At 40.5% G+C, this 26565-nt stretch overlaps 2 protein-coding genes across 8 annotated transcripts in view; one reads left to right on the top strand and one right to left on the bottom strand.

Moving 5' to 3' along the window:
- Positions 1-44: 44 nt before the first annotated feature.
- ccdc12 (coiled-coil domain containing 12) lies at positions 45-10891 on the bottom strand. Its single transcript, XM_036539016.1, has 7 exons — positions 10745-10891; positions 7485-7558; positions 4428-4507; positions 4233-4294; positions 3940-3974; positions 3569-3645; positions 45-2202 (listed from the first exon to the last, which is right to left on the bottom strand). The coding sequence occupies exons 1-7, from the start codon at positions 10826-10828 to the stop codon at positions 2123-2125; spliced, it is 492 nt and encodes a 163-aa protein (XP_036394909.1). The 5' UTR covers positions 10829-10891; the 3' UTR covers positions 45-2122.
- Positions 10892-15820: 4929 nt separating this feature from the next.
- nbeal2 (neurobeachin-like 2) overlaps positions 15821-26565 on the top strand; it is a 64239-nt gene continuing 53494 nt past the window's right edge. For 6 of the 7 annotated variants that reach the window (XM_036538083.1, XM_036538085.1, XM_036538084.1 and 3 more), the window contains exon 1: positions 16475-16490. Coding sequence is in view for 1 of the 7 variants with exons in the window: in XM_036538087.1 (XP_036393980.1) it covers positions 16440-16490 (51 nt within the window). In the remaining 6 variants the exon portion in view is untranslated. Of the gene's footprint in view, positions 16491-26565 lie in introns of all 7 variants that reach the window. The other variant, XM_036538087.1, reaches the window with a different exon arrangement.

Raw genomic sequence — 26565 nt, forward strand, 5'->3', positions numbered from 1 at the left:
CAAGAGTTGTAACAGTTAAACATCTGTATTATAATAGTAAATAAGTGCTAATAAGACTTTTGTGGGGAGGATATATGATATGAATATCTGAATTTTCACAAAGCTTTCCCCAGAGTAAAAATTTATGTAAGGTTGAATTTTTATGTTGTTCCTATAAATGTGCTCTCTCATGTAGAACTCCACTCCCTCTGTTTCAAAGCAAACAAAGAGATGAATTAGGACTACATTTTACTATGTGATTTGTCTGAGCCATATCCCCTTGACAAACTAATTGAAAATTTCTTAATTTAAAAATCTTAGATATCTTTTTTGATGCTGTTTTTGTCTGGCAAAACATTTATTCCAGGAACATGAATGTCTGTTGGAATCTTGCATACTAGAACTTTGGCATTATTACTGGGTGAAAATATTTTCCGCTTTTCAAGTAGAACTAGATAGGTGCTTTAGTTATGTGACTTGCAGTGTTACGCCAAAAACATTAGCTTTGTTGTGGTCTGTAACTACTAATTATCAATCAAATTGACTAAGCTTACTGTCAATTAGTCCCAAAGTCTGTTGAATTTTTACTCTTTCCTCTTCCTCTTTAAGGGCTGTTTATACTGGTAGAACAGGGAAACTAAACAGGTTTTTTCTATGCTACTGCACTAGTTGAAACATCTGTGCATTCACAATGTGCAAATATCACATAGAAGTTCACTGAAAACTGACTAGGCCACAGTATATCCCAAGCATGGTTTTCTGCAGTGCATCCACTCAAAATGAATTTAGGCTTTTTTACTGCATATTTTTTGCTAGTGTAAACAGCACCTTAATCATTACATTTTACTGTTATGTCATATTTGTGTATGCGTCAGCTTGTGTCTGACTGTCTACTCAGTGTTGGACTACAATTAAAAAAATGGACCTCTCCGATTATAACAAATTACAAACCCAGTGCATGTAGCAGATTTTACTTTTGGGTTGAGCCAAACCAAATACCCTTAAACCTTCAACACCAGATTTGTAAAAATCTGAGGTGATTTGTCAAGGCTTTGAGAAAAAGTCCCCTTCCAACACAACAGCTAAATAATCTCACAAACAGAATCCAGAACTTGTGCTATGAATGGGTATTTATATGTGGCTGCTATCACATCGACATCAGAAATAACATTATCTTTTGCTGTTGCCAATACGGTCAATGGGGTGTTGGAAATTATAGTTAATTATAGTCTGTCCCGAAACATTAGCAATATTTAATCCTATTAACCAAGAGAATTTGTGGTATATTTGCAGCCATATGGGGTAGTCATAGCAGTACTGTACTTAGCTTTTGCACTTTAAATGTGTTTGATAAATTACATCCTCACAGGATGTGATGGAAAATGACTTAGACTGTGTCTGCCCACATGGGCATGGCAAGTAAACCCAGTATGGCTGTATCTGCGAAAAGATGATGTTATTGTTAGTCATAACCTGTTATTGAATTTAACAGTTACATGTTGTCAGTTAAAAATGGCCATGGAGTGCAATAAATCAACAAAATGAGAAAATGTGATTCACTGGCTTCATGCTTCTCCGGATACAGATGTTTTTAACATACGGTTAATTTTCTTTTAATCTGTTTACTCAAATTGCTCTGTACATATAGACTAGACATTGTTAATGTGCTCTGGATCCCAAAGGTCTTAATGTCAGCAAAAGGACACAATGACATACAGAGAACTTTACAACAACAAATCAAAAATTCTTTATCTGAAAAAACATATCAAAAAGTGGTTGCCAAAAAAATTAAATGGATGAGTCCAGACCCTTTGACAGCTTGAGGTTTTGCCGTTATCTGTTTTGACATTTTAGTCCTGCGCTGTGGTGCAGGTGGCCATACAGTGGCTCTGAAATAGCATCATCTGATCTTATCCAGACACACGCAACCCACGTGCATGCCTGAGAGACGTAATGCAAATTAGCATTAACTAACATGGGCAACAAACTTCAAACAAACAGAATCAGATTTGTTTGGTCTCAGCTTGCCCCCAGACGCAGGCCAACTACACCAAACAATGCCCACGGGTCAAGCAACTGCAAGAGGGCTTGCTGGCTTCTGGATGGTGACCGGGAATGAAGGATGTTGCAGGCTAATCCGGGATTAGTCCGAGTCTCCTTCCTCCACTCCAACTGCTCCAACCGCTCCGGCTAACTCTTCCTCACTGCCTTTCAGACGCTCACCTGGAAGCACAGACAGAGAAACAGTTACACGCTCAAACTATCAGCACTACGGGTTCTGACAGAGGCTACTGGTGCTTCAAAGAGAGGGGGGGCACTGATTTGAATGATTTGTAATGCAGACTGGTCCCAATGCAGAATGTGCATTCCAGCCTTTTGCTGGACAGGTCATTTAGGATGACTTCATGTTCCAATCTATCACAGATGAAATGGAACAGGTGACATTTATGTTAAATTCCATCTCCATCATTAAAAGATAATTCAAGTTAAACCTCTCCAGACTGCACACTCTCACTCTGATGTTTGGCTGGGTGAAAATTTACTTAATCGAAGAAAAAGAACCAGACATTTGAAACAGCACATGTATTTGATTAAGTGTGTGCGCTGACGTTTTTTCAATGTCTTTTGCATTCTGCGCCAGAAAGGTCTTATGATGTGACAAAATACACTACAGCTAACCATCAAAGGCTGATGGGTTCATGACAAAACAGAAATATTACAGTGACCAGGAATAAAGGATCCACAACCCATCCCCATCAGAGCCTGTCTCAGGCTATTAATGTTCAGCTGATCAAAGCTGTGTTGTGCAGATAAGATCTTTTTCTGCTCTCTGGTGGGATGTGGCGGGCACAGCCAAATCTAATCAGTGGCTGTTTATGGCCAACAAATCACGCTTGTGTCGTCACTGTGTGGTACTAAATCTCCATGGTTTCTTTGGAAACCACATAGCAATTACCCTCAAACCTGTACAAACCTGTAGACTATCGAATTTAGACAGAGTCTCCTTTTTTTGCCAGCAGGGGGATGTGCATCGGTTAAATGTCAACTGTATAAACAGATACTAATTAAAACACACAAGCAAAGCAAATAAATTGAAATAGCAATAATATGCAAATAAATACAAACAGCAACAATTACTATAGAGCCAAAATGTGTTGATGCATTTTAGTCTGCATAATAGTGTGGGTCCCAGGTTTTCTATACTTCCTTGTGGTCGATTCAGTCCTCCATTCAGTGCTATAACCATGGTCACCAATATAACACAATACCCTCCCTGTACGTCAATGACCAGGTTTTAACCATGTATAACTCAAAAAATATGTTTATTGTGAAACAGACAGCAAACAATCTAAACTAGATTTAGTACTACCACCTGACAAACTATAGCATATGTCGTTTCATAACAAGTAGGAACTGCTGGCTCATTTTAAAATATACCCCTGAAATAAAAAAAAAAACCCTTATAGATGAAAATAGCCCGTTAAGTTTCACATACAGACTAATAATTCATATGCTATATGTACTATTGATATCTGTGTTGAAGGCGGGTTTGGTGGCATTGCGTGCCCACCCCACAGGCAGGACTCACGGATGAGCTCAGCGATGGCTCTCTGCGTTCTCTTCTCCAGCTTCTCCAGCTTCTTGGCCACGTCCCTCTTCAGATCCCTACACACCAGAAGGGAGGATCAGTTCAGGATCACACATGGCAGCCAAAATAGTCAACAAGCGATCTTCACTGGACTGCGATAACACATTGTCATGTTTGGAGCAGGTGACACCACCAGAATATAAAAAAAGACACCAGCTCATCAACTATTTTATGTAAATACTACAATATCATGTTTGGTAAATATCTTCAAATTGTCTACAGCATGTAAAAAATGTATTTATATCACAGTCCAAGCTCAGATCTGGCAGGGACATAGTAAATTCATATTTGGCAATCACAAAAGTCCTTACCAGTCAGGCTTTCTGGGGGCAAGGTTAGCCAGATCCTGTAACAGGTAGAGTGTCAGGTGAGAAGGCAATCATTAAACACCAAGTTAAGGAATAGCATATTAATAATGGCATGAGGATGAACTGCCATTTCAATTTGTGTTTGTGCAGCTGTAAATAAATGAAGCAGCAATGTGTTTGGTTCCCTAAAGAGACGCCCATGCCCCAAGCCGCAGAACCCTGATCTCAAGAATTTGTTACGCACTGTTCCCATCATCATCACCGTAGTCAACGTGACAGGATATGACATCACTCACCACTTCCTCAATGACAGGCTCAGGATTTGCTGCCTCTAGCTGGTCCTTCACTTTCTCCTCAACTGAAATTACACAGCAAAAAGAAAGAGAGAAAAATAACATTACACTGTCTAATCTGTCGCATCTTTCCTGGTTCTATACTCACTTTTGTTAGGAGAAAAAAAAAAAAAAAGTTCATTGGGAAGAAGCTCCCACCTGATGCAGGTTTAGCCTTTGGCACTTGTCTCTCCTTCAGCTCCTCATCTTCTGGTGTATAATTCCTCAACTTCAGCTCTCTGTGAACAGAAAGAAACAGGATTACTCAACCGACAGAGCAAGAAAGAGAGAGATTGTCATTCTCCCACACACACACACACACACACACATATACATAATGGAAGAGATCATGAGGCTGCTGCACTAATATACACACAGCCTAGGTTAACGTCTCAACAAACCGTCACAAACAACATTAACAGAGAGACAGGGGAGCAAAGTAACTTCATACAATATCCCTTAATCCATAGTGTAATCCTAACTTCATGGTATCATCATGGAGTACCACGTGTCACCAGAAGATGGCAGCAGACCCTCAGGTATTCTGGCACAGGCCATGATTAATTGTATCACTGGCAACGGTATGGATTGTTTTCACTAATCAGATATTTTACATCGCAAGTAACATACTGGTGGATCTTTGTCTTCAAAAATCTTTATTTATGAATCAGTGCGTTTGTTATTTTAGGGCGAAAAAGGACACTTTATGCCATTGTTATTTTTGTAGTAGCATTGCTTTCATCAAAATAACATTCAAGGAGGTTATGAGAAAACAAATGACAGGAAAACTATTTTGAGGAAATGACTTCCCTCTAGGCAGAATAAACTAAGGAAAAAACATTGACTCGGATTTCAAAGTAAAGTGAGATCTGAGGTAAAGCAAGGTAAAACAAAACATAATTACCAAAGGTCAAATAGGTTTGACAATCACACTCTTGGAACTGTTTAGATATTCACAATCCTTTTTAGTATAAACATTTACATTAGACCCCTTTCATTGTGATATGTCAGAATACAAAATCATTCAGAACTTTATTACTGATGACAATACATATTTTGCCAATTACTTTATACATAATTCTATTCATCAGCAGAAATTAAGTCTGACACTCACTTCAGACTGGCACCTTTTAAAAAGCCTCCCGGGGACGGGTGCTGAGAATTAGTATGTCACTACAAACACTATAGTGCAACTGATACTTGTTATTTCACTTGTACCAGTGTGACTGTAAAGACCACATCAAACAAAACACAAACTACAAACCAATCAAAGGCATGAAAGAAAGAGCTCATACAAAGGAGGGGTACTTCAGTTTTGCCTTTAATGATCTGAATACCTTACAGTGTCTTGATTATGTTGATACTGTGAGGTGAGCACAGCAAACAGTGGAAGTTCATACGGAAGTGATGCACATGGCCAAAGACCATTGAATGATCTGTTGCAATGCAGGACACCACTGCTCCAGCATAGCCAGCCACGAGCTGAGGTTTCAGTATATCCATTCACTGTATCAGTGTTATAAACATGGTGATGTTTCTATATCACCAGCACAGCTGCAATGCAGGGGAGTACAACTGCAACAGCTGTGACCAAATAATCTATTTTTTTCCTTTAAACACACAACAGCTCCAACTCGGTTGCCATGTCACTTCTCTCACCCGTCTTAGCGGCTATCATCTACAGGATAATAACCACAGGACGGGTTTTGGCAAGCTGACGGTGCCTTTTCATCAAGTCTCTGCACGGGTGGGTTCTTAAAATTTCTGCAGATCACTTCATCATCACAGCAACCCTGGGGAGCCACTGGAGCGGCTACTGAGGCAGACAGGAGTAGACGAGCCCCGCTGCCACCCTGAGCGCCAGTAACCACGTCACTTTGAATTGGAATTCCTCAGTGAGCAAGCTGGCAGATGTTCAGAGATATCTGACATTTCTGTTCTCTATCGGGGGGGCAGGTGCAGGGCACTTCTGTTTGCAGGAAGACAAGCCCCCGCCTTGTCGGGGTGACGGGGTGTTATGAATTAGGCTGGGAATGTTCGTCATCTGCCTCACCCTATGTCGGGACTGCATTCCACTAAAAACCGATTGTACCCAGAAATCACTGCCTGATACATGCAATACCACCCCCACCTCCAAAAAAAAAAAAAATCCAAACCCACAGCTGTGCCTGAAAGTGACTGCCAAATTACGACAACACTGCTGAACGTTTGGCATGTGACCTTTATTAAGATAAGCTACAAACTAAAGACATATCTGTAACATGATTGTTTAGCGTGCAAATTTCCCAAGGCACTTCAGCTGAAAGAATCTCTATTAAAAAAAAAAAAAAAAAAATCAAATGAAAAAAATCACTCTGATAGCTACCAATGCAAACCCATGCAACAATGCCTTAAATAAAAAAAATGCCGTGCTCAGAACTGTACAGTCTGCAAGCCCTCCTATCGTCTGAATACAATAAAAAAAAACCCTCCCACTTGTTGCACACTTTAGTATCTAGACTTGTATTTATACTGGACAAACGGCAGCACTGCTCTGACAGGGAACACTCCATCCTTCTCACAGCCCTGGTGTCTCTTGGCTGCGAGGAAAGCGCACCAGCTCTCTTCCGTCAACAATGGAAAAATGTCTCAAGTGGAAGTAAGATGGATGCTCTTTCTCTGTGCCTGAAATAGAGCCCTTCCAAGCCACAGGATATCTGAGCTGCTATTAAAACGACAGCCCTGTCCCTGCTCAGTGTAAACACGGGGTGGAGACTGCGATGGGAAACTCAGCTGGGGGGGCTCTTGTAGCTGTTATGCTGTACTTCAGTTCTGCTTATATAACAAGCTAAAATCCACTTTCCAGGAGATAGCTCTGCCATATATAAAACAGAATGTACAGAAATCACCGCCCCTGCTTTCCTTCCCTTCCCTCCCTTAACAGAGAACCAATCTACAGTGAGTTCACCCTCATTACCCCCGCCCGGGCTTAGCGCAGCCCTGAGTGGCTCCAGGGATGAAGAATGTTTTGCTGTGGTGGGAGCACAAATCTTTGACTTCATGCTTGGTGCTTGACTGTCCTATTGCTCTGGGTCTAAAAATGTGACTCTGAATTTGTTGTTGATGTTGGTGTACGGAATTAGCCGGCTTTTTTTGTAGGCTGTTATACATATATGGTCATTAGCCGCCATGGTCTTCCAGCATCAGTGCTGGTCTCAGAAATGGCCCGTTACTGACCTGTGTTTCTCCTCAGACTCTGCCTCCTCTGCCGCTCTCTTCCTCTCTGGCTCTCCATCATCTGGATCTCTCCCCTGTCAGGAGACAACACATTATCAAAGATATTAAAGAGCAGCAAATTCCATTAATCAGTCATTAAAACAGGGAGTTAAAGAATTAAAATAATACAGACCTGCACACTTCTCTTCCACAGTTAAAATAAGCTTAGGTGGATCATGTGAACACATGTACACACAACATGTACAATGGGTTACATTAAAATGTGGACTACCACAGGTTGTTTTCAGCACCCATATGACAAAATGAGAAAGGACGAGCTAATGGTTTATCAGGAAAAAACAGACACTTAAGGGTAGAACACACACTCGATGAGCGCCTTTAGTGTGTCCATACTTTGGACCTTCGTCACCTTCCCCAGCACAAACAAAACGTTCATCTGAAATTAACCAGAGCCTTTGAGGGCTGCTGGAAAAGCAATGCCTGTGTGAGGCTCAAAACAAAGGACTGGGGACGCCTCCCAGCCCCACTCTTTCCTGGAGAGACTTCCTCTCCACCTGCTAGAACAATACAAAATACAGCCATTCTTCAAATACAGCACTGCACCAAAAATAATCAAAGGCTGCAACAATGTCAATGGCCATTTATCTAAGATGCACACCCATCCCTGCATACATTCAGTGACATACCAGGGAGGGCTCTTATGGAATTTTTTTTTTTATATCTGAGGTCTAACAATGAACATAGTAGGGGTGGGCGATGATTAATTACTCACCTGCTTTGCCTTGTGCACTCCTATTACAATGAAAGTACATTTTTAAACGTGAGACACAATGATCCAATCTGTACATTTTTTTTCCCCAATTATATCCTTAGTGATACTGACGGCAACCATGCAAAGTGGCGTGCAGAGGTGTAAATTCCAACACAAAGCTGGAGAGAGGAAATGGGAGTCCTAGGCCCAGACCATAGGACCCCAGCACATGCACTGCCATTGTTTACAGCACAGGTTCTGTTGCCTCTGCCGTCTCCCTGCATTGCATTACATGATTTGTTTGCTAAGGAAACTCCCTTATTCCAAGAAGAGTTACACAGTTCTCCCTGTAGTTTAATAGAACAATATTTACTAAAGCACCTCAACCTGCAAACATCCGGCTACATATCAAGGTCCCTTCTCACCGCTCCAGACTGTTGTGCCTGATCTCTCAGCGAGATGAGCACACCTTGCTGACAGGAGAATGTGTTACCACATGCCTGCTACTGCATGTTCCAGTCTGTCTGCTAAATACCATCGCCATTTTATGAATCAGGACTAAGATAAGCAGAAGCCATTCTTAGTTGTTGGCCTCCAAAAAAAAATCTTGCTTTGCAAATGTAACTGTAAGAGCGTGTTGGTACTTTACATGAATGTTTACACTTGAACCACTGAAAAAGTGATATCATAACTAAATATCTGATTATTCATGTGTGGAGTCTGATCACTGTGAGGTTTTGTATTTTATTTACAATCTTCACCTTTTTATGCCAAACATATATCGGATAAGCATGACCAACTCAATTTTCACTTCATCTGACCATGGGACATGCTTCAGTTATTTAAATTTAATCTGACAATTTCATGTTGCCTCTTTTTGTAGCTTGCCTTCAGAAGAGATGTCTTTCTTTCTTTCTTTGTTCATGACTCCATGCATGCTGAAACAATACGACTATTGCTCTGTGCAATAACATTAAGGTTGAAGCACAGCATTTTGACACTTTTGAAGCGCAAAAATAGGTGTATGTGCTATATACCATTGCAGTAATGATAGTGCGACAAAGTTGTTATGCTGTTTGTGACCTTTAAATGGCTAAAATACACAGATGTTGTTGGGTGAATATAGGAGGGACCAATGGTGACAGAGGAACACTGAAAATGATCTATTGTGACAGGCAAACAAAACTGGAAGAATGTAATGGAAAACAGGCCAACTTTGGGAATTTATTGTGTAGCTGTACTAAACTGTACCTGAATTCTGTACATTTGAATGAAGCCAGATATTACAGATGTTACGTTTGTAAAGACCCATACCTCGGGTGCACTGTGGTTATTTCTGGACGAATCTCTGGGTGCTATGTAGGAATAGGGCATGTCTTAACAACTCGTCAGGGGTAAACTAGTTAACTCGAGCTGGAGTAGGACTACTTTGATATCAGTCACTGTTAGCAAGCTAGACTCCTCATATAATGTGAAATGCACACAGCAAATCCAGGCATTTCTCTTAATGCCCTCAGTCCCATCCACATGTTTGATAGCTTGCAGCCACAACTGTTAAGTTGTGTGGAAAGGTGAAATCCTTTTTGGATTTAAGATCTACATATTGGCTATTCTAACATCCAATGGCACAGCAAGATGACACCACTGTATTTCAGTATATTTCAAATGATCAAATATAATTTTCCCCTCCAGTAAGCAGCATAATTGCAAGATGTCTGGGTCCAAGCATTGTGAGAATAGGCTCACTTTCATGAAATCCATGTATAAGGTCCGTACAGACTAATGATTGCACCATTCCTTAGAAAGTCACATCACATCACGGATATGCAGTACCCAGTGCTGAACCCATAAATACCATATTTATTAAATGCTGTACTCAGCCAAACCAAATCAAAACAAAAGAAAATAAAGGAGCTAATCCCTCCAAGACCGGGAAGTATCTAAATATCCCAGGTAGCACCTGGATTTGGAGAAGTCCTTTAAATGGATGGCGCCAACTTCCGCCCTTCAACGCACACTTAAAGACGCCGTAACACCTCAAAAGGTTAATGTTGACGGCTAGCTTGCCATCTGGTTCAAGTTTTATGATTCACATTGTACACAAACTCCAGTTTAACACACAGTTAAGATAACAAGTCAGTTTATTACTAGCGAGCGAGACTATTACTTAGCTTACAAAACAAGACTAGCTAGCCAGCACAGCTAAATTACCACATCAACACATGACTATGTCCTACCACTAGACCAGCTAGCCAGCTATGTACCGTCAGTCAAGTTAATCGGGGTAAAATAAAGCAGCATTTTATAAATACCTAGACTACAGCTTAACTGACCAGCTACGCGAATGTTAGCTAATGTTATCTTGTTGACTAGAGTGAGTGGGACATGTGCTAACATACTGATTTGCTAAGGCCATGCCAGATAGACAAAGCTAACTAAGACAATGACGCTATCGTTGACTTAGTTAAAGCTCTACCATTAACGTATACATAATTTCATCAGCACTCACATGAAGCTGTCTGCCTCTCAACGCCTTCAATCTTTCCTTTCTCTTAAGTGCCTGTTCTTGCAGTGATCCAACTGCTTTCTCCATGTCCTTTGCGTTGTGTTAGCTACCAACCAGCAGGGCACTGTGTCGATTCAGTCACAGAGCAGAGCGCCGAGCAAATCGATGTTAACGAAAGCAGCAGCCGGAGTCCGCGGATGACACTGCCGCATGCATTGCGGTCAATGGTTTCATATTTTCCCATGGACCATCAGTTCTGCTGGTCCATAGCAAAATATGTCACTCATCACCCCGTATATAACATTATCCTGAGTGCGTACTCATTTGATAACGACTAAATCACATCTAAATGAACTGGCGAATGTTTAAAGACCACAAAAGATCATTTACATTTTTATTTTATATTTTAATGCTTCACTGAAAACTACTAGTTATTAAGGAATACTTGATGTTGCTAAGGAAGCCAAACAAAGGAAAATATAGCGCTATGATACGATCGAGTGGGGTGAATTAATGTAATGTGGGACACTCTCGGAATATTTCATAACTTTCTTGCGGATTATGTATTTAATTACTTTACAGCATTTAGAAGATAAATGTTCTAAGATCCATGTCCATGTAGGTTTTCCACAGTTTACTTACTAGTTGTGACATCATGCATTTGTGAACAAGAATGAAGTGCCACATTTGATTTTGAAATTTTAGCACATCAATCTCTACAGTAAATAAGGAAACAAGGGAGGTTCTGCATGTCAGACCAGTGTACCCATTCCGGTTCTGTGTCCTTTAATGACCTCGGATAAAGACACACATAGACAAAGGCATTCTTTTTCTCTCTGTCTCTCAAACACACACACACATATACGCACTCCCTTACAGAAAGGAACAAACTTACATACATGCCCATCCTCAAGTGGATGCAAAAGCACAAATAAATGCACACAGGGGGTCACACAGTAGTGTCCTGTTCCTGGTATGGAATGGAATGTAGGGCATTGCCATGACAATACAGCTGCCTGGGGTCTTCTCTGTACGCCCTCTGATTGACCAATATAGCTCTAAAACAAAACAGACCTGTGTTTGAGATTATGCCTCACTAACGGAGTACTGGTGTGAGACGAGTCTATCTCACAAATACACAAGCTTCAGCTCGAACCCATAGCTTCTTTTGCGGACAAACTACCCACAGAATACAGATCAGACAGTGCTTCTGCTCAGCTAGCATCTGCTTGTTTTGGATGCTGGAGCTAACTCTGTCTCCTGGCAGACAGACAATTAATGTCCTGTGGAACACAGGGAGCACAGTGTTCTCACAAGAGAAAAAAGACATAGGTTTACCTACATGATTTTCTTCAGATGTTCACATACCCACTTCCCAGCTAATGCATTATATCTCCACAGAGTTATCATAATCATATTCTGACTAGATAGATTAATCTGTGTGGGAAAAAAAATCGTGGAGATTCCACAGGCGGGTTACTGAGGAGAATGTGCTGCTGATACACATTCATGCTTTGCTGAGCATTTATAAATTTGACCAAAATCCAGCTTTTTGATGTCATAAAACTGAAAACTTTTAAAATTAATTTATGTCTAATTATGTTTCAATCAGGGCTATTTTTAAGTCTGATTCTGATTTTTCTGTATCTTGGGGATTGTGTATTCATCTCAATTTGTATAATTTTTTTTGTTAATGTTTGGGGGTGGCGTCATTGGTATGAGAGCTTAAGGCCCCCAAATGAGTGACCAAATTTAGAAACCATGTCTGTTGTTTTGCAAAACATTTGGGGGAATTTCTCATAGACAATGGATTACTAACTTGATTCAGAATCAACTGGTCTATAAATCAAGCTACATAATTTTAGGACTAGGTCACTATGTATTGTAACTAAGTATTGTTATCTAGGGGGAAATAAACACCTTGTCTAATGTAACCAAATGCTGAAAGCAGCCTATTTGGAATCTACATGTTTATGGCACAGCTCATCTTGGGGGTTCAGAGTGACAGTTTAATTTGGGACGAAGGCTCCTTTAAAGATATTGTAACAGCATGAGAAAGTAATACATGAAAACAATTATATGTGAATATTATCTACTTTATCCTTCAGAAAATACATGTATTATTCATTTTCTGTTAAGTTCTACGTTTCTAATGATGTTTCTCTCTCTCACACACACATTACATCGGTCAGACGGTCTTTGCATTGTTGCAATATATGCAAATCTTCATTCAGAATAAGGTGGGCCAATGTAAATGAGTCCAGCTATCCACTGCAGTCTCTGCCCTGTGATGAATGGCTGTGTCCCATGGATGGGCTTGATTTTCCTACCATAGCTTGTTAGATGAGCAGCTCTTCAAATATTCAACTTCCCAGTGGATTTATGGACGATCTATAATTTTATTCACAAATCTATCACTGATGGACACTGGTTTACAAAGTCATTCATGGAAAGGTCACACATGGTTGTCAGTCAGGAGAGAGAACAACGTATCCTTAAGGAACCTGGAAATCTATTATCATTTATTTAAGTGATGCAAGATGCTATCATCCAGAGCAATTTACAAGGCTAATATGGTATAATACATTAAATACCTGTCACAGAAGGGCTTGTGATAGCCTCAGATAGCACAGGTGGTTGTTCTAAATTTTCTTTGCTTCGCTGAGGGTAGGGGTGGGTAGGTCAGCCAGGGTCCACTTGCTACACCACTCTTGGCCACCTGCATGTTGCTCAGGTGATATTACTAGGGTAGCACCTAACGTCCAATTAGGAGCCCACTTCACTGCAATGCAGGGACTTTTGGTGTGGAAAAACACTGCGTGAGGTTTTTCAGGAAAAACCAACCTAATATGTGCAATTGGTGATCACAAAAAGTTGGGTGGAAAAGTGGAAAAACGTCACAGAAGCAACAAAATAACAATAATAATAATAATAATAATAATAATAATAATAGATAGATAGATAAATAGACAGATGGATAGACAGATCGATAGACCAGAATTACAGTATAGAGGCCTCAAAGCAAACAAAAGTAAAGCCACAGTGCCTGAAAATTCCCCTTCTGGGCTGGATCTACAGTGTGGCCTGGGTGGCCACAGCCAACCCCATTGGCCACTTTGACTTATAGGTGAAGCTACTTTTCTCTTCTGTGAAATAAATCAGCAAATGTGATTTCATCAAACACATATACATTTGCACTTACAAAAGAAGTTATAGTTATAGTTATCTTGAAAGTTCTGAGAACATGGTTATGTGTGTGTCTAAAGATTACTTTCAAGATAAAAAAAAAAACACAAACTCATACTAAATGCATACAGCATTCTGTAGATACCAGGGACTCAGATTATTTGTGCAATCTCCTCAGATGAGTGATAGTTAAGCAGGTTGAGTTTCCTGTCTTTTCAACCACTTCAACCTGTACAATAATCATACAGGTTATTAGACATTTTACCTGCATTATCACTGTGCAATATTTCATATTTTGTATCTGGCAGAGGACTCACAGACACAAATTTACTTCTGTGTGGGAGAATTTCTGGACCACTTTTACATTAGACCTCATACGTCTTTACTAGCTTTGCACCCCCTTTTCATGTGTGTGCTCTCTTTATGACTGCTGTTTAAACACCATTGAGAGCAGGCGTAAACTTACGTGAAGGTGTTTATAGTACAGGGCCTGATGCATATGTGGAAGTGTATGGCTGAAGTGAGGAATGTGAACTGCAAGTAGATAACAGACCTTTCCAGACAACATACTGCAGCACCATTCACCATCCAACATGTCAGTTTCTCCGAGCACCTTTTAGATTTATAGGCCAGTTTTACAAAATGCCTTTGCACACTGCTCATCTGGTACTGGGAACTGTTGCTTAAAAGACTTATATCTTAATTCTATTTATTTTTGGTGAAAAGGGTACAGATAGAAGGCTTTACATGCCCAGTATGAATTGTTGTAGTGTTTTAGTGTATAAGTACTTATTTGTGTTTAAGGATAAAAGGCGCATTTTATGGGAATACATGTCAGCTGGAACTTTATTGAATTTTTCAAACAATATGCTTTAAGAAATTCTTAAAAAGTTTTAGAATGTATGATTCTATCAGAGCCTAAGTAATAATTTGTCATATCAGGCAAATATTTATAATACAATGGCAAACAAAAACAAATCGTCCACTTGATGAAAACAGTGAAAGAAAAAAAAAATAGCAGGGAATAGTTTCATACAATGATCAATGTCATATTAAGGTATTTTGATACTTCTGTAATTGTTAATAACAAAATATATAGATGAATCCAAATAGAGATGCAATCCAGTCAGACAGCCTGTTGTTCAGATGGAAAGATTATTTGCGGTAGATATCAACATTTTGTTTTCTAAATGTTGTTTGCAAGCTGAAAAATGACACTAACAGGAGGGCTTCCTGTGTTGTATGGTATGTTTTGCTTATGAAAGCAAAACAGGTTGCTTATTGAATTCCATATAAATCATGTAAACAACCATCATGAAAGTGATGTCTCTTCCTGAGTGATGTTGTTGTATACCTTGTTGCAGTTTTTCCGAGATCTATTTTACTCAAGAAGACCAGTTTCCCTTGCTTAAATGTGTCGCGTATTCAAAGAGCTTAGTCATATTTTAAGTATAATCATATTTCACAGAATTGTTAATGTTAAAGCAAACAAAGTTCATAACAAAGTATATAAATAGACCCCGCGTTATTTTCTTAACTTAAGGAACATGTAAGGGAGATTAAGATCTATCTGAAACAGGGTCATGCTAACACTACCTGGAAGGCTGACAGCTGTCTGCCTAAGCATCAGGGAAGAGTTCTATAGCTTGTTTCTCAAATAAACATTAAGCTACAGATCAACTTTTATTTCATTACCCAGTGTTGTAGCGCGACTAAAATTGTAATTTAACACAACGTATTTGTTTGTGAGTCACTGCAAGATGTGAAAAATTTGATTCTACATAATTTACGACTTGCGACACGCCTGTGCCTTTAAGAGTGCCCAGCTATCTACCTGTCTAGAGTCTTACAGTTTGCACACCCCTGTTGCGAGGCCAAAGAGCCTTGAGTTTCTTCACGTTTTAGTAAGTGAGTCAGTGAGTCAAGTAACTCTCAATGAGGCAGCACCGATGCAACTTTTGGACCGCGGTCCCTTTCTAGCACCGGATCGGTTCTGCGTCGGATTGTCAGAAAAGGGGGGTGGGACGGTGCTTAGGAACTTGAATTGTGTGTAAACCTGAGTGCGCTCTTGCAGTCTGGCTCGAGAGCGAAGATTCTCCTACCGTTATTGCTATTCCGCAGACATGGTTGTTTATGTTACGCCTTCTACTACGTCTTCCTGCTTTAGTCGGACTTGGCATAGCTAACAGCTGGGATATACAGACTGTTTTACGCAGTTTCTATTTTATTTTTTATTAATCCAGCACTCAGGCTGATAACTTCGAGGAGCAGACATTAATGGCCCGGCGATCGCTCAGAGCAGCATGTTTTAGCGTGTTCGTGGGCAAGGCAGCGTAGCTAGCTATAGCGAGGCAGCCAGTTAAATCCTAGCAAGCTAACTATACTTGCTAGGTCGTGACACACGGAGTGTCTTCTCCCTAGGACAATAACAAAATAACCAGTTACATTCAGATGAAGGCAAGTTCAATGTTTTAACACTCAAGCCAGGGACTGCGCAGAAGGGCGGAGGAGAATGGCTTCTAAGGAAAGGCTCTACGAACTGTGGATGTTGTATTACACCAAGGTAAGTGAAGAAACGCCTACTACAGCTACTGACGTGACACCTGTTTGATTTTGTGTTATTTAACTGAGTAGTGTTTTGAACCATCGTTGCAAAACAGAAGGCAAAAACGATCATTAATTGTTCGTATTTAACCATATTTGAATTTGATATAAAAGGAATGTTGTAGGCAGCCGTAATAAAGTGGAAGACTGTAACTGTTAGCTAGCTATAAGGAAGTAATGTTTGGAGATTCACGATTCGTGAAACACGTTATCTGTTTGGGTAAGGAGAGGTCAAGACTTGCATTCTTTTCGGACGTCGTCCTCTACCTGTTATGAGTAATCCCTAATGTTGTATTCCTTAATCTTTAATGTTTTTAATTCGAGCAGTGGAATGGACACCGTGTTATTTAACAACAAATACGCAATGAAAACAAAATAGCCTAACTCAGTTTAAATGGTTGTCAAAGTTCTGCACGCTCCAACAACCTGTCTGGATCTGTCACGTTACTTCCTGATCAATTCTTCTGAATAAATATGGTCTGATGAATCTTAACATACAACCCGTGCGTCATCGGTTTGCCCTGACTTTGAGCATCTGCTACGTTTTGTGTATTTAGCCAGCAGGTAGCTTATGAGGTCTGATGGTAAGGTATAGGGAATTAGCTAGCCATCTACGTCAGTGCAAACTTTTATCTGTTAGGCCTACTTTTTACAGAAATAGTGGCTACCCACGCAAGTCACAGCTCGGTTGTGTTAGTTAAACTGACGGGTAAGCTATTAATAACTACGAACGCGATTGTGATCTTGTGTCTGTCATCATCATTTTACCCACAAATACGGAGACTCGAGTGGCATAGTCAGAAGGGTAGTTGTAGTTAACTTAGCTCGCTCATTAACTTAAAACTCCTGGATGAACAGCATCCTTGTACTGAGTGTGACACACTTTAAAATTAATACCAATCCACTGTTTAAATGCTTTGGGTGTTTCCAACCATGTCAATAATGATCAGACTTCCTTCTTGTTTATCACCTGCGCCTTTTTGCTGTAGCTTTGGCGAGCTCGATAGTTACGTTTGTCCTGCTACATCAGCTCACCATCTGGCGCGTGTTAGCTGGGCACCTGTGGGGTTGCAAGAACTAACTGTGAGATAATTATAGCTAACTACACCTTTGGGATGCAGTAATTGATCAGCGGGTTTTAAACGAATAACACTCACACCTAAGTTTATGGTGAAGATCGATTGGTGATAATTGACCTGCAAATTCGCTTTGCAGCGTTCAGTGTTCTTGTGTTTGGTAGCTGGGTGACCTGGTACCATGGAAACGGAAACGGCAGGTGCAGTCTTCGGGGTGTGTTTAGCTAATTCCTCCCGGTGTTGCCCTCAAAGATCTAACGTTAGCAAAGCTAAGTAGCCATTATTTCTCATAAAATGCCTGGATTTAGCACCAGTTCAGATCTTGTTATCTGACATACCTTGCTGAAAGAGAACAGATTGTGTGAGAGTTCTGCAAGATTTTCTTTTAATTATTCAGAGAATTGTGCAATCTGCCAGGGTGCTGGAAGCTAAATTAGCTCAATGATTACTGGAGATAGTGCTCCCCACTGAAACGAAAGTGAGGAACTGCTGTGAGGAAAAACAAGTCCAAACTCAAGAAAGGTGTTAAACTGTAACCTCGAAAACCTGATGATGTTTTGGCCTTCTTGTTTTTTCTTCTTCAGCATGACAGTGAAATTGGGTACTGTTTGTTGGGGATAAGAATAGACAGTATTACTGACAGGCTGCACTCAGAAATGTGTTATCAGTCTCTGAAAAGCCTGGTTGTTCCCTGAAACCAAACCATTCCTGATCTTACAGTATCAACAGGTGTGTCTCTTGCATTGATGTTGTACTACTGGAGAGGTGCACCATGGTGTTCAAGGGCGGTTTGTGGCAGCCCTTATTGTCTCAGCCTGCCTACTATAACAACACATTACCACACTGCCTCTGTGGCTTCATGGCCAGAAATACCCAGTATTCCCCTGGTTGGGTCAGTTCCTTTGCTTAAGACAATAACAGCTCTGCCTGTAAGAAGAAACCAATCATTTCTCGATGTCCTCTGCCTCCTTTCCCCTCTGCTCTCATTCCTCTGTGGCTGCAGGCCAGCAGTGAAGGGGTTAACTAGGGAGGGAAACAGTAGGCAGAAGAACCTGTTCTCCTGACCTGTTTCAGCAAGCAGGAGTGTGGTCCCCTCCCTGACAGCTACGTGCATTGTGGTCCACCCACACAGGAAATGTCAGAGTGCGTTTTTGTGTGCTCCGTGTTTGTGTGTATGCCCTGGTTGTGTGCTTTTTTTCCACAGTCTAGGCCTATTAGAGTACAGTACATATGTCCAATTGTGTAATTGTGTGTATGATTTTGTGGCTACATTGGGAACTGCATATGCTTATATATCTGTATTTGTTAGTGTATGGAATGGGTTGACTGCTGTTTAAGAAATTAAATTTGAGTGATATGGCTTGCACAGGTATTCAGTGTTAATGCTTAGAAAACTACAGAAAAGGGGGGAATAGTTCAACAAATTGTCTGTTTCACAGTATATTGTCCCTTCCTTGGTAACCAAAATATAATGTTGAGCCCTACAATATGCCTCTGAAATTAAATAGTAATAATAGACCCAGACCTCTTGTAGCATTATCAGCTTCATGAAGAAAACTGTTACTTTGACTGAAGTTGAAGATTTTGTGTTGTGCATGGGTTATTTATTGCAAATTGCTTCTCTGCAAGCTGAAGTACAACTTGCAACTCCTTTGCAAGTCACTGTTCTGTATTAGCAATGTGTTTGGATGTGGACAAGTCAAGACATCTGCTGGTTGCATGTTAGGGCATGTGTCTTAAAATGGGAAAGTTATTGGTCAGTTGTAGGATATGTTGTTATAAAGTACAGTATGTGTTCAAAGCCTCATTAAATCTTGTATTGGTTTTACCAATAAAATCAAATATTGCTTAAGTCTTTAGGCATTCGGATACTGAAGAATGAAATTAAATTCCTGTCGTATAATTTGATGCAACTTGTGGTGTGCACTCTGTCAGATCATTGGAAAAGCAACTACTTATATGTTCAGTAGGATAATGCTTAAAGAAAACACACCTTAAAGAAAATGGACCGTATGACCCTTATATCAAAATGATGTCCCTTTTCCACTAGCATGCTTTGTACTAAGGTGATTCCAAGGTGAGTGGGAACCACGACAAGCCTCTTTGTTTAGCACTATATGTGTTTCCACCATAGGACTTGGGGGAAAGGATCTGGGAAGAATTACTACTGAAGTAGTACATGACCAAAACAAAAAAAAAAAAAACATACAATAGAGAGCAACATAGACATAAAGAACTTGTGAAGCATTTCCACACTTTTGCAGAAAATCCATTGTTTCTGCACATCAGTGCAGGGCTTGCCTGGGTTTGCATGGAGAAGTGGGGAAAAAAATACTACTGCCTACTCCACGTGATCTTGTGACAAATAGTAGATGCCAGCTGAGGAAGGACGTTATATTTTTTTGAAGGCAGGGACATGGACTGTTGCATTTCAGATAATCCATGCATAGAAATGTGGAAGTTTTTCCAAAGTGTGAATGCAAGGCTTGTTTTCTACTGTGAAGTTGTGTTTTATAAATAGCAGATGAGCTTCACGAGGACTACACGGATGTGCATGTAGCTATTGCATGTGACATCATCAGCTAAGTGAAGTCTGCTGGGCCCTTTACAGTGGCGTAGTGCGTAACAAAGCAGGAAATACACTAATAGTGGCCTCAGAATGCCCCAGAACCCTATTAGGTATAATCCTCTCTATAGCGCACTTCACAAGTATATTCCTGGGATTTGAGCAAGCTGATGCCTTTCAATTTAGCAGTCCCCAGTCATACTGAGTGCAAAAGTGAGCCTGGGGGCCTGTTGGGGGGGAAGCACTTTAGGAGGGCAATCTGCGAAAACAATTTCCAACATGATTCACTAATGTGTCTAAAAATAGTTCTATAGGCAGTATCAGTAATGCTACCATCACCACAACCACTCTTGTCAGACAGCTAATTGTTGGAAGCCTGGCACAGCCACAGTGGACAACTTTACCTTTTTATTCCCCTGGGCAAATAGTTGCACATTTTCAGTTTGTAGAGAAGGAGTCATGATCCTCTTCGTTACTGTGTGAAGCCATGCCTCAGAACACAGCAAGTCTAACAAGGTGTCTGTACAAGGACAACAGCTTCAATGCTCCTTGAGACTGTAGGAGGCATAAACTGTTTTATAAGTGGAATTTTGTGTATGAGCTCTGTCAAAGGTTCAGATCCGAAGTCCCCTGTTGGGCTTTTATTCATTTCGGGAACTTGAATAAATAGCTGTCTTCCAATGTGCCTGTTTGCCCTGCAGGTCTTTGCCTGCGCCTTTATTTCAGTGTGGAGGAATGATGCCTTTAGACGTAAGTAACGGCAGCCTGATAAGGCCGTCTGAGATTTGTTACTGTGTTGGACGGCTTCAGATCGCTGAGTAATCTAGAGGGCCCTCTTTGTTCCTGCTCCTGGCTCTCACCTTATCTTAACCCCTCCCTGACTTGGCTTTCTGAGGGGCGTCTTTGAACAATCCATAATGTGGAGCTGCTTGAGAAGGTGAAGATTAAAGCCCTGTTCACGGCCTCAGATGAAGGACATGTTCATTAAGGCTTGTGCACACGCTGTGATTAAACCCTAATTTAACTCTTTAAATTGTCCTTTCACAATGAATTTGCCATAGTCGATGGAGAAATTCAGTGAGCATGCTGATGTTCTACCTCAGCTTCACACCTAAGAGAGTGTGGCACGAATGAGGCTAGTTGATCCTCTGTATGCCTCATGACCTGTGAGTGGACGTTTGTCATGAAAGATACAGCAAATTTTTGTATGAGCAGATTGTGCCAAAACAGCAACAATAAGTAACAAAAACTGATTTATTTATGGCTTTGTGGCTTCTTTAAAAGCAGTGATAGCAACTTTGGAATAACAGATAAAATGCAAAAAGTTGAAAGAACATGCAGAGAAGAATTTATAAAAGCAGCACTATACCACAAAACTAATGTGTTAGCCAGTTATTTCTTTATCAGGGATCCGCCATAGGAGAATAGAGTTCTCCTTTTTAGTACTTTATTTAACACTCTGTGTTAAAATGCTAAGTTAGTTGTATGTGCTTAGTATTTAAGCTGTATAAGTCAGTAGAAACAGTTGTAAAAATGGATCTGCCGGTAAAAATGATTGATAAGATAAAGTCAAGTTACACAAAACAGTTTTGGTGACAGTGAAAAGACAAAGGACAGAGTTACATGAAAGAAGGCAGGAAACATTGAACAGCTTTGCTTGGCAATAGTGCTTGTCGTTTTCTCTTTTTCCACTGGATGGGTTTATGTTTGCAGAAAGCCACAGTAAACCTTCAACCTATATTGCCTGTTCCCAGATTAAGTGGCTTCATGAACACCAAGAGGAAGTTGAACATCTTCCATGGCTTCCCCAGTTACCACAGCTACACATCATTGATTCTTTATGAGAAGTCCTGGAACACAGAATGCAGAGTAGTTTTCCACCTCCTTCATCTCTCACATCTCTCTGAACTGGAGGCTTTCCCTCTTGAGGAATGGTCAAGTGTCCCACTAGAAATAGTTCAAGACTTGAACAACAGCATTCCAATAAGGACTGAAGCTGTTCTGAAGGCAGCCCAAGTCCTTATCAGTTAATAAATATTCATATATTATTTTGTGTTTCCATTGTTTTGTCTACCCCCTTTATTTTCTACCTTGGCAAAAAGGCAAGAATTCAGATTGTTATCACAGCAGATACAAGATTTTCCCTGTGTTTTGATTGTGAACAGGTGTTACAAAAGGTTGGGCCTGTGGAGGGCATAGCTGCTTTTCCCTAATAGTGTAGTTGCTGTATGTACCTTGTTTTTATCCATGCCACACCAGACACACTCCTGCTGACTAGTTCTGACTTCAGTTTATGTAGAATCTTGGCAAATCCCACTATCACATTGAAACTCAAATATTTTACAACACTAGCGATGTAATCTTGGTGTTGTCTAAAAGTGTAATAATGAGGATTATGGACAGTATTCCTCTTAACATTTAAAATGATAAACTGTGGTACATTCTCACCTGTGACTTCAAGCACTTTAACAATTAACATCGGATTGTTTATCGTATTAGATGTACTGTAGCTTAGGTTTTGTTTACTGCTGAACATTAGCTGATACACAGCACAGATTAGCTGAGTGTTATGTGAATGTCAGTAATGAAGCCATAATGTAATTGGCAGTGTATACAAAGTAAGCACCACAAGTAACTGAGTGCACTGTAGATAGATACCTGAACATCTCAAATTTGGCTTTTTTTATTTCTATGTAATTTTCAAATACTTGCACCTAGTCTTTTTGATTTGGGAAGTACAGCATGTGGACACTGCTGCAATTCTGAAAGAGCATTACTTATACATTTGTTTGACCTAAAGTCATCTTTCAAAATTAGGCTGCTTTATCTTAACTCATTCTAATAACATAAAAAATAAAGTAAAACATTCATGCAGTTAGTGGTTTGCAATTGTTTGTGTGAATTCCATAGAGGCAGCCTGACCTCATCTGACACAGTGGTATGCCACATTTGAGCTGCACCACTTGATATTAGCACATGATTTTATAAGTCGACTATGGTAAGTTTATGGTAATTAACAGCAACTAAATTCAGTATTTACATGTGTACAAATGTGTTCAAAACCTGACCTCTGTATTTTGCAATCTAGCTGTATTCCCATAGCTATGTGTCTTTCTCTGCCCATGACGTGGTAGTGAAGAAGCAAAGTAAACCAGCAAAAATGTACAACATTCGTGACCTTTCATTTTACAAAATACGTGACCAGCTTAAACTCGCCCTGAGTTTGGCTGCTCAAATCAGGCCCATTGGGGGCCACTATGTCATTGTTTTCCCTGACCCACCTCTAACCCATTTTAAGGTGACCTTTTATGGAAGTTTGCTTTTCAGCTCATCACATCCCACCTGCTGCTCTGCTTAAGTGCTGCTTGCGCTGACACTTGAGGTTTCTATTTCTTACTGTCTTTGCTTAGCTGATTTAGCTTCATTCTGAGAATGTGTATTGAATTAGAGAGAACTGGAAAGCCAACTGAGAAACATCTTCAGGCTCACCCATGGTGTATAACATCTTACAGAGCAAAGGCACATTGTACACAAATAGATATTATTATACAGACCAGATACATTAAAGACCAAATTACAGGGTTAAGGTATTTATGAAATTCCAAGGGTTTACCACCTGACTTAGACAGAGATTGCCTAGATGTTGCACCCAGAAACAATTCATCTCTGTTTCATCAGACCAACAGCCTCTTTCTTTGCAGCACCAAATACTGGAGATTAATTAATGATAAAGGGCATTTTGTGCTCCTTGTCTGTGTGCAGTTATGCGTCAGCTGTGCAGCGGTGTCCTTATTGGTAGAGCAGGGAGTTTAGGATGAGAGTGATGCAAATGGAGGCCTTGCAGTGTTCCGTTGATGACATCACGGTGACCTTTGGACCCTTTTCTCTCCTACTGCGTCTAAGCGTGAGTGCTGTGTGCGCCTGCCGTATATCTGCTCATGACAGCAGCAGTGTCTCGGCGTGTCAGTGCCCGTGCAACCGCTTCCTCTCGTTCTCTTTCTTGACGTTGTAGAGGACAGCGGTGAAGAAACAAAGCCACTTCCTGTCAGGGCCTAGGCCCTCGCTAATCTTCATGACAATGACAGCAGTGGTCCCCATGCATTTGTTTTTGCATCGCAATACAGAAAACTTGTTACTCAATGAGAATTTACAAAGTGTATTACAAAGATATAGTTGCATGTACATGCATTTATAATAATACGTGATGTAAAAGGGATGTAAAACAGTAGCAGTTTAAAAGGTGATTGTATCAGTGGTCAGATGAAAAAGGCATGCCAAACCAGTGGAGGTGTAATTTGGGGATTAGGATGAGGTTTTAGAGGTTGTGCTGGGCTCTCTGCCGAGTGTGCAAGAGTAGATGTATCGCTATGGTTTTCTTACCATTTTCACAGAAGTCTTGCTTTTAACTTTGGAGGACTTTGGGCTGGTTATAGACTTCCAGAAATGGTATCTGAAGGTCTAGACTCACCTTTTGAGGGGTTGCCAGATAAAGGATAAGTGTTCTTGGTGAGGATAATTTCAAAAGTAAGGCAGAGGAACAAAACTGTAGCTACATGGCAAGTGTTGAACAATTAGGAAATGCATTCAGCAGGCAGAGTCAACAGATGTGGGATGCAGGCATTGTGCCCGCCTCAGCAATAGTTGTTTTTTATATGCAGAGGGGAACTTTGGAGCAACTGAAAATAATGGTGCAAACTAATGAAGTTATGTGTTCGGAGCAGCTTCTTTCGCTCTGTGAAATTGGGGCATTCCACAGTACATCTCCCTTTGTAGCATGCAAAGCATCCCCCAAAGAGAGTCAAAAGTCAGATTTAACTAGGTATTGTTACAAAGCTCTGGATCTCACCTGGCCAATATTACTAATTAATTACATCTTATGTGTGTAGGATTGTTTCTTTGTCAAAAGGGGATATTCACAGTGGAATCGTAGCTGTGATCATTTGTAGGCATTGTTCTCCTCCTCCAGAGGTATCGATCTTCACACTGTGAATACCGTGACATCAGCATCTTAAAGTAGTAATCATTGTTATTATTTGTTTATAAATCTTTATCAAGGTGTTGAAACTCACCAGAGCAATAATCGCCTTAATTCTAAATTCTTGTCATGGAGCACGATTGGCTTTTTGAGTCACACAACCTCCTTGTTTTGTCACACCCCTCAGTGTCTTGTGGTGGGGTTTTGAACTTGCCCTTCAGTCTTTAAAATTGCATATTTGCAAAATTTCCACCCACATGCGTCAGAGTAAGACAACTACGCATTGTGAAAATCACCATGAAAATCAGGTCCATTATGTCTGTTGCTTGCAACTCAGGTGTAATGAATAGATTGCAATGATGTTTCACAACAGTCTTTAACAGAAAAAACAGTTGCACAGTACAGTAAGGCAGTACGGTCTCCTCCTCTTTTTCCGTGACTGTGCCCTCTACACCTATTGTTCTGTACCGGTAAATCAAGATGGAACGGTAATAATGAGTCTGAATAAGCATAACCCTAAGAGTTCTCTGAATGGCATTATCGCCCACATAGAGGCTGTGCACCAGGCCCTGTGTTCCACAACACACACAGTGTGAGTCTTTTTGATTTATTAGTTATGTCGAGGTGGCTGTTAAATGCTGAACTGGCTGTCGAACATGTTGGTCACAATGAAAAGGGATGAAGATCGATTTGATCGTAGTGATCTCTGCCATAGTTGTGGGGTAATCGTGACACTTCATGCAACGGTCAGCGGACTTCACCACGAGTGCTGCTATCCCAGATGTTATGTTATGGGATACTACCAAGTGCAAAGCAGAACACGACATGAGTGTTATTGTGTTTGGTAGCATAGAAGTGCTTTCAGTTTGAGTCATAGGGAGACGCACCCTCTTCCCCTCCACCCATCATCCATTGCGAGGAGTAGCACGCAAAAATCTCTGTAATGTCCACAGTCCACCCTCTTCCACCAAGTAGCAAGATTCATGATGTGATATCTGAGCTTGTGACACTGAGGAAGAGAATGCTACTTACTTTTGTCTTACTTACCAGCAATGTGTCAGGCCTGCCTACACATCTGGTGCCAACTGTGCTGTAAAATGAGATACTGTATGCACAGTAGCTAAGCAATCAAAAGCAGCTCGCAACTCTTGTGCTCACTTACCAGGAATGAGAATGAGAATCATCATCACCTTCTGTCTGAATAGGGCACTTGAACGATGTGAACCACATAGCAAGGAGGGTGTTTTCCCGGCAGAAGCACATATCTGGTTTGAAACGGGCCAACATAGGTGTCATCTGAATAAAAACTGAATTCTACAAAGCTTCATATACTAACTTGATCTTGTGGTTGTCCTCTGCTTTACACTGTTCCGTTAGCATAGACCTAATTTCACTTCCACAAAATGTATTAATCATG

This window comes from Megalops cyprinoides, chromosome 10 (assembly GCF_013368585.1).
Source record: "Megalops cyprinoides isolate fMegCyp1 chromosome 10, fMegCyp1.pri, whole genome shotgun sequence".
Classification (NCBI taxonomy): Eukaryota; Metazoa; Chordata; class Actinopteri; order Elopiformes; family Megalopidae; genus Megalops; species Megalops cyprinoides.

Bases quoted from the DNA above. Each gene is read 5' to 3' on its own strand.
- ccdc12 (XM_036539016.1), bottom strand. From the start codon at position 10,828: ATGGAGAAAGCAGTTGGATCACTGCAAGAACAGGCACTTAAGAGAAAG. The intron at 7,559-10,744 runs GTGAGTGCTGAT...GTCTCCTGACAG, and splicing joins TGAGAGGCAGACAGCTTCAT to GGGAGAGATCCAGATGATGG. The intron at 3,975-4,232 runs GTGAGTGATGTC...TACCTGTTACAG, and splicing joins AGCCTGTCATTGAGGAAGTG to GATCTGGCTAACCTTGCCCC.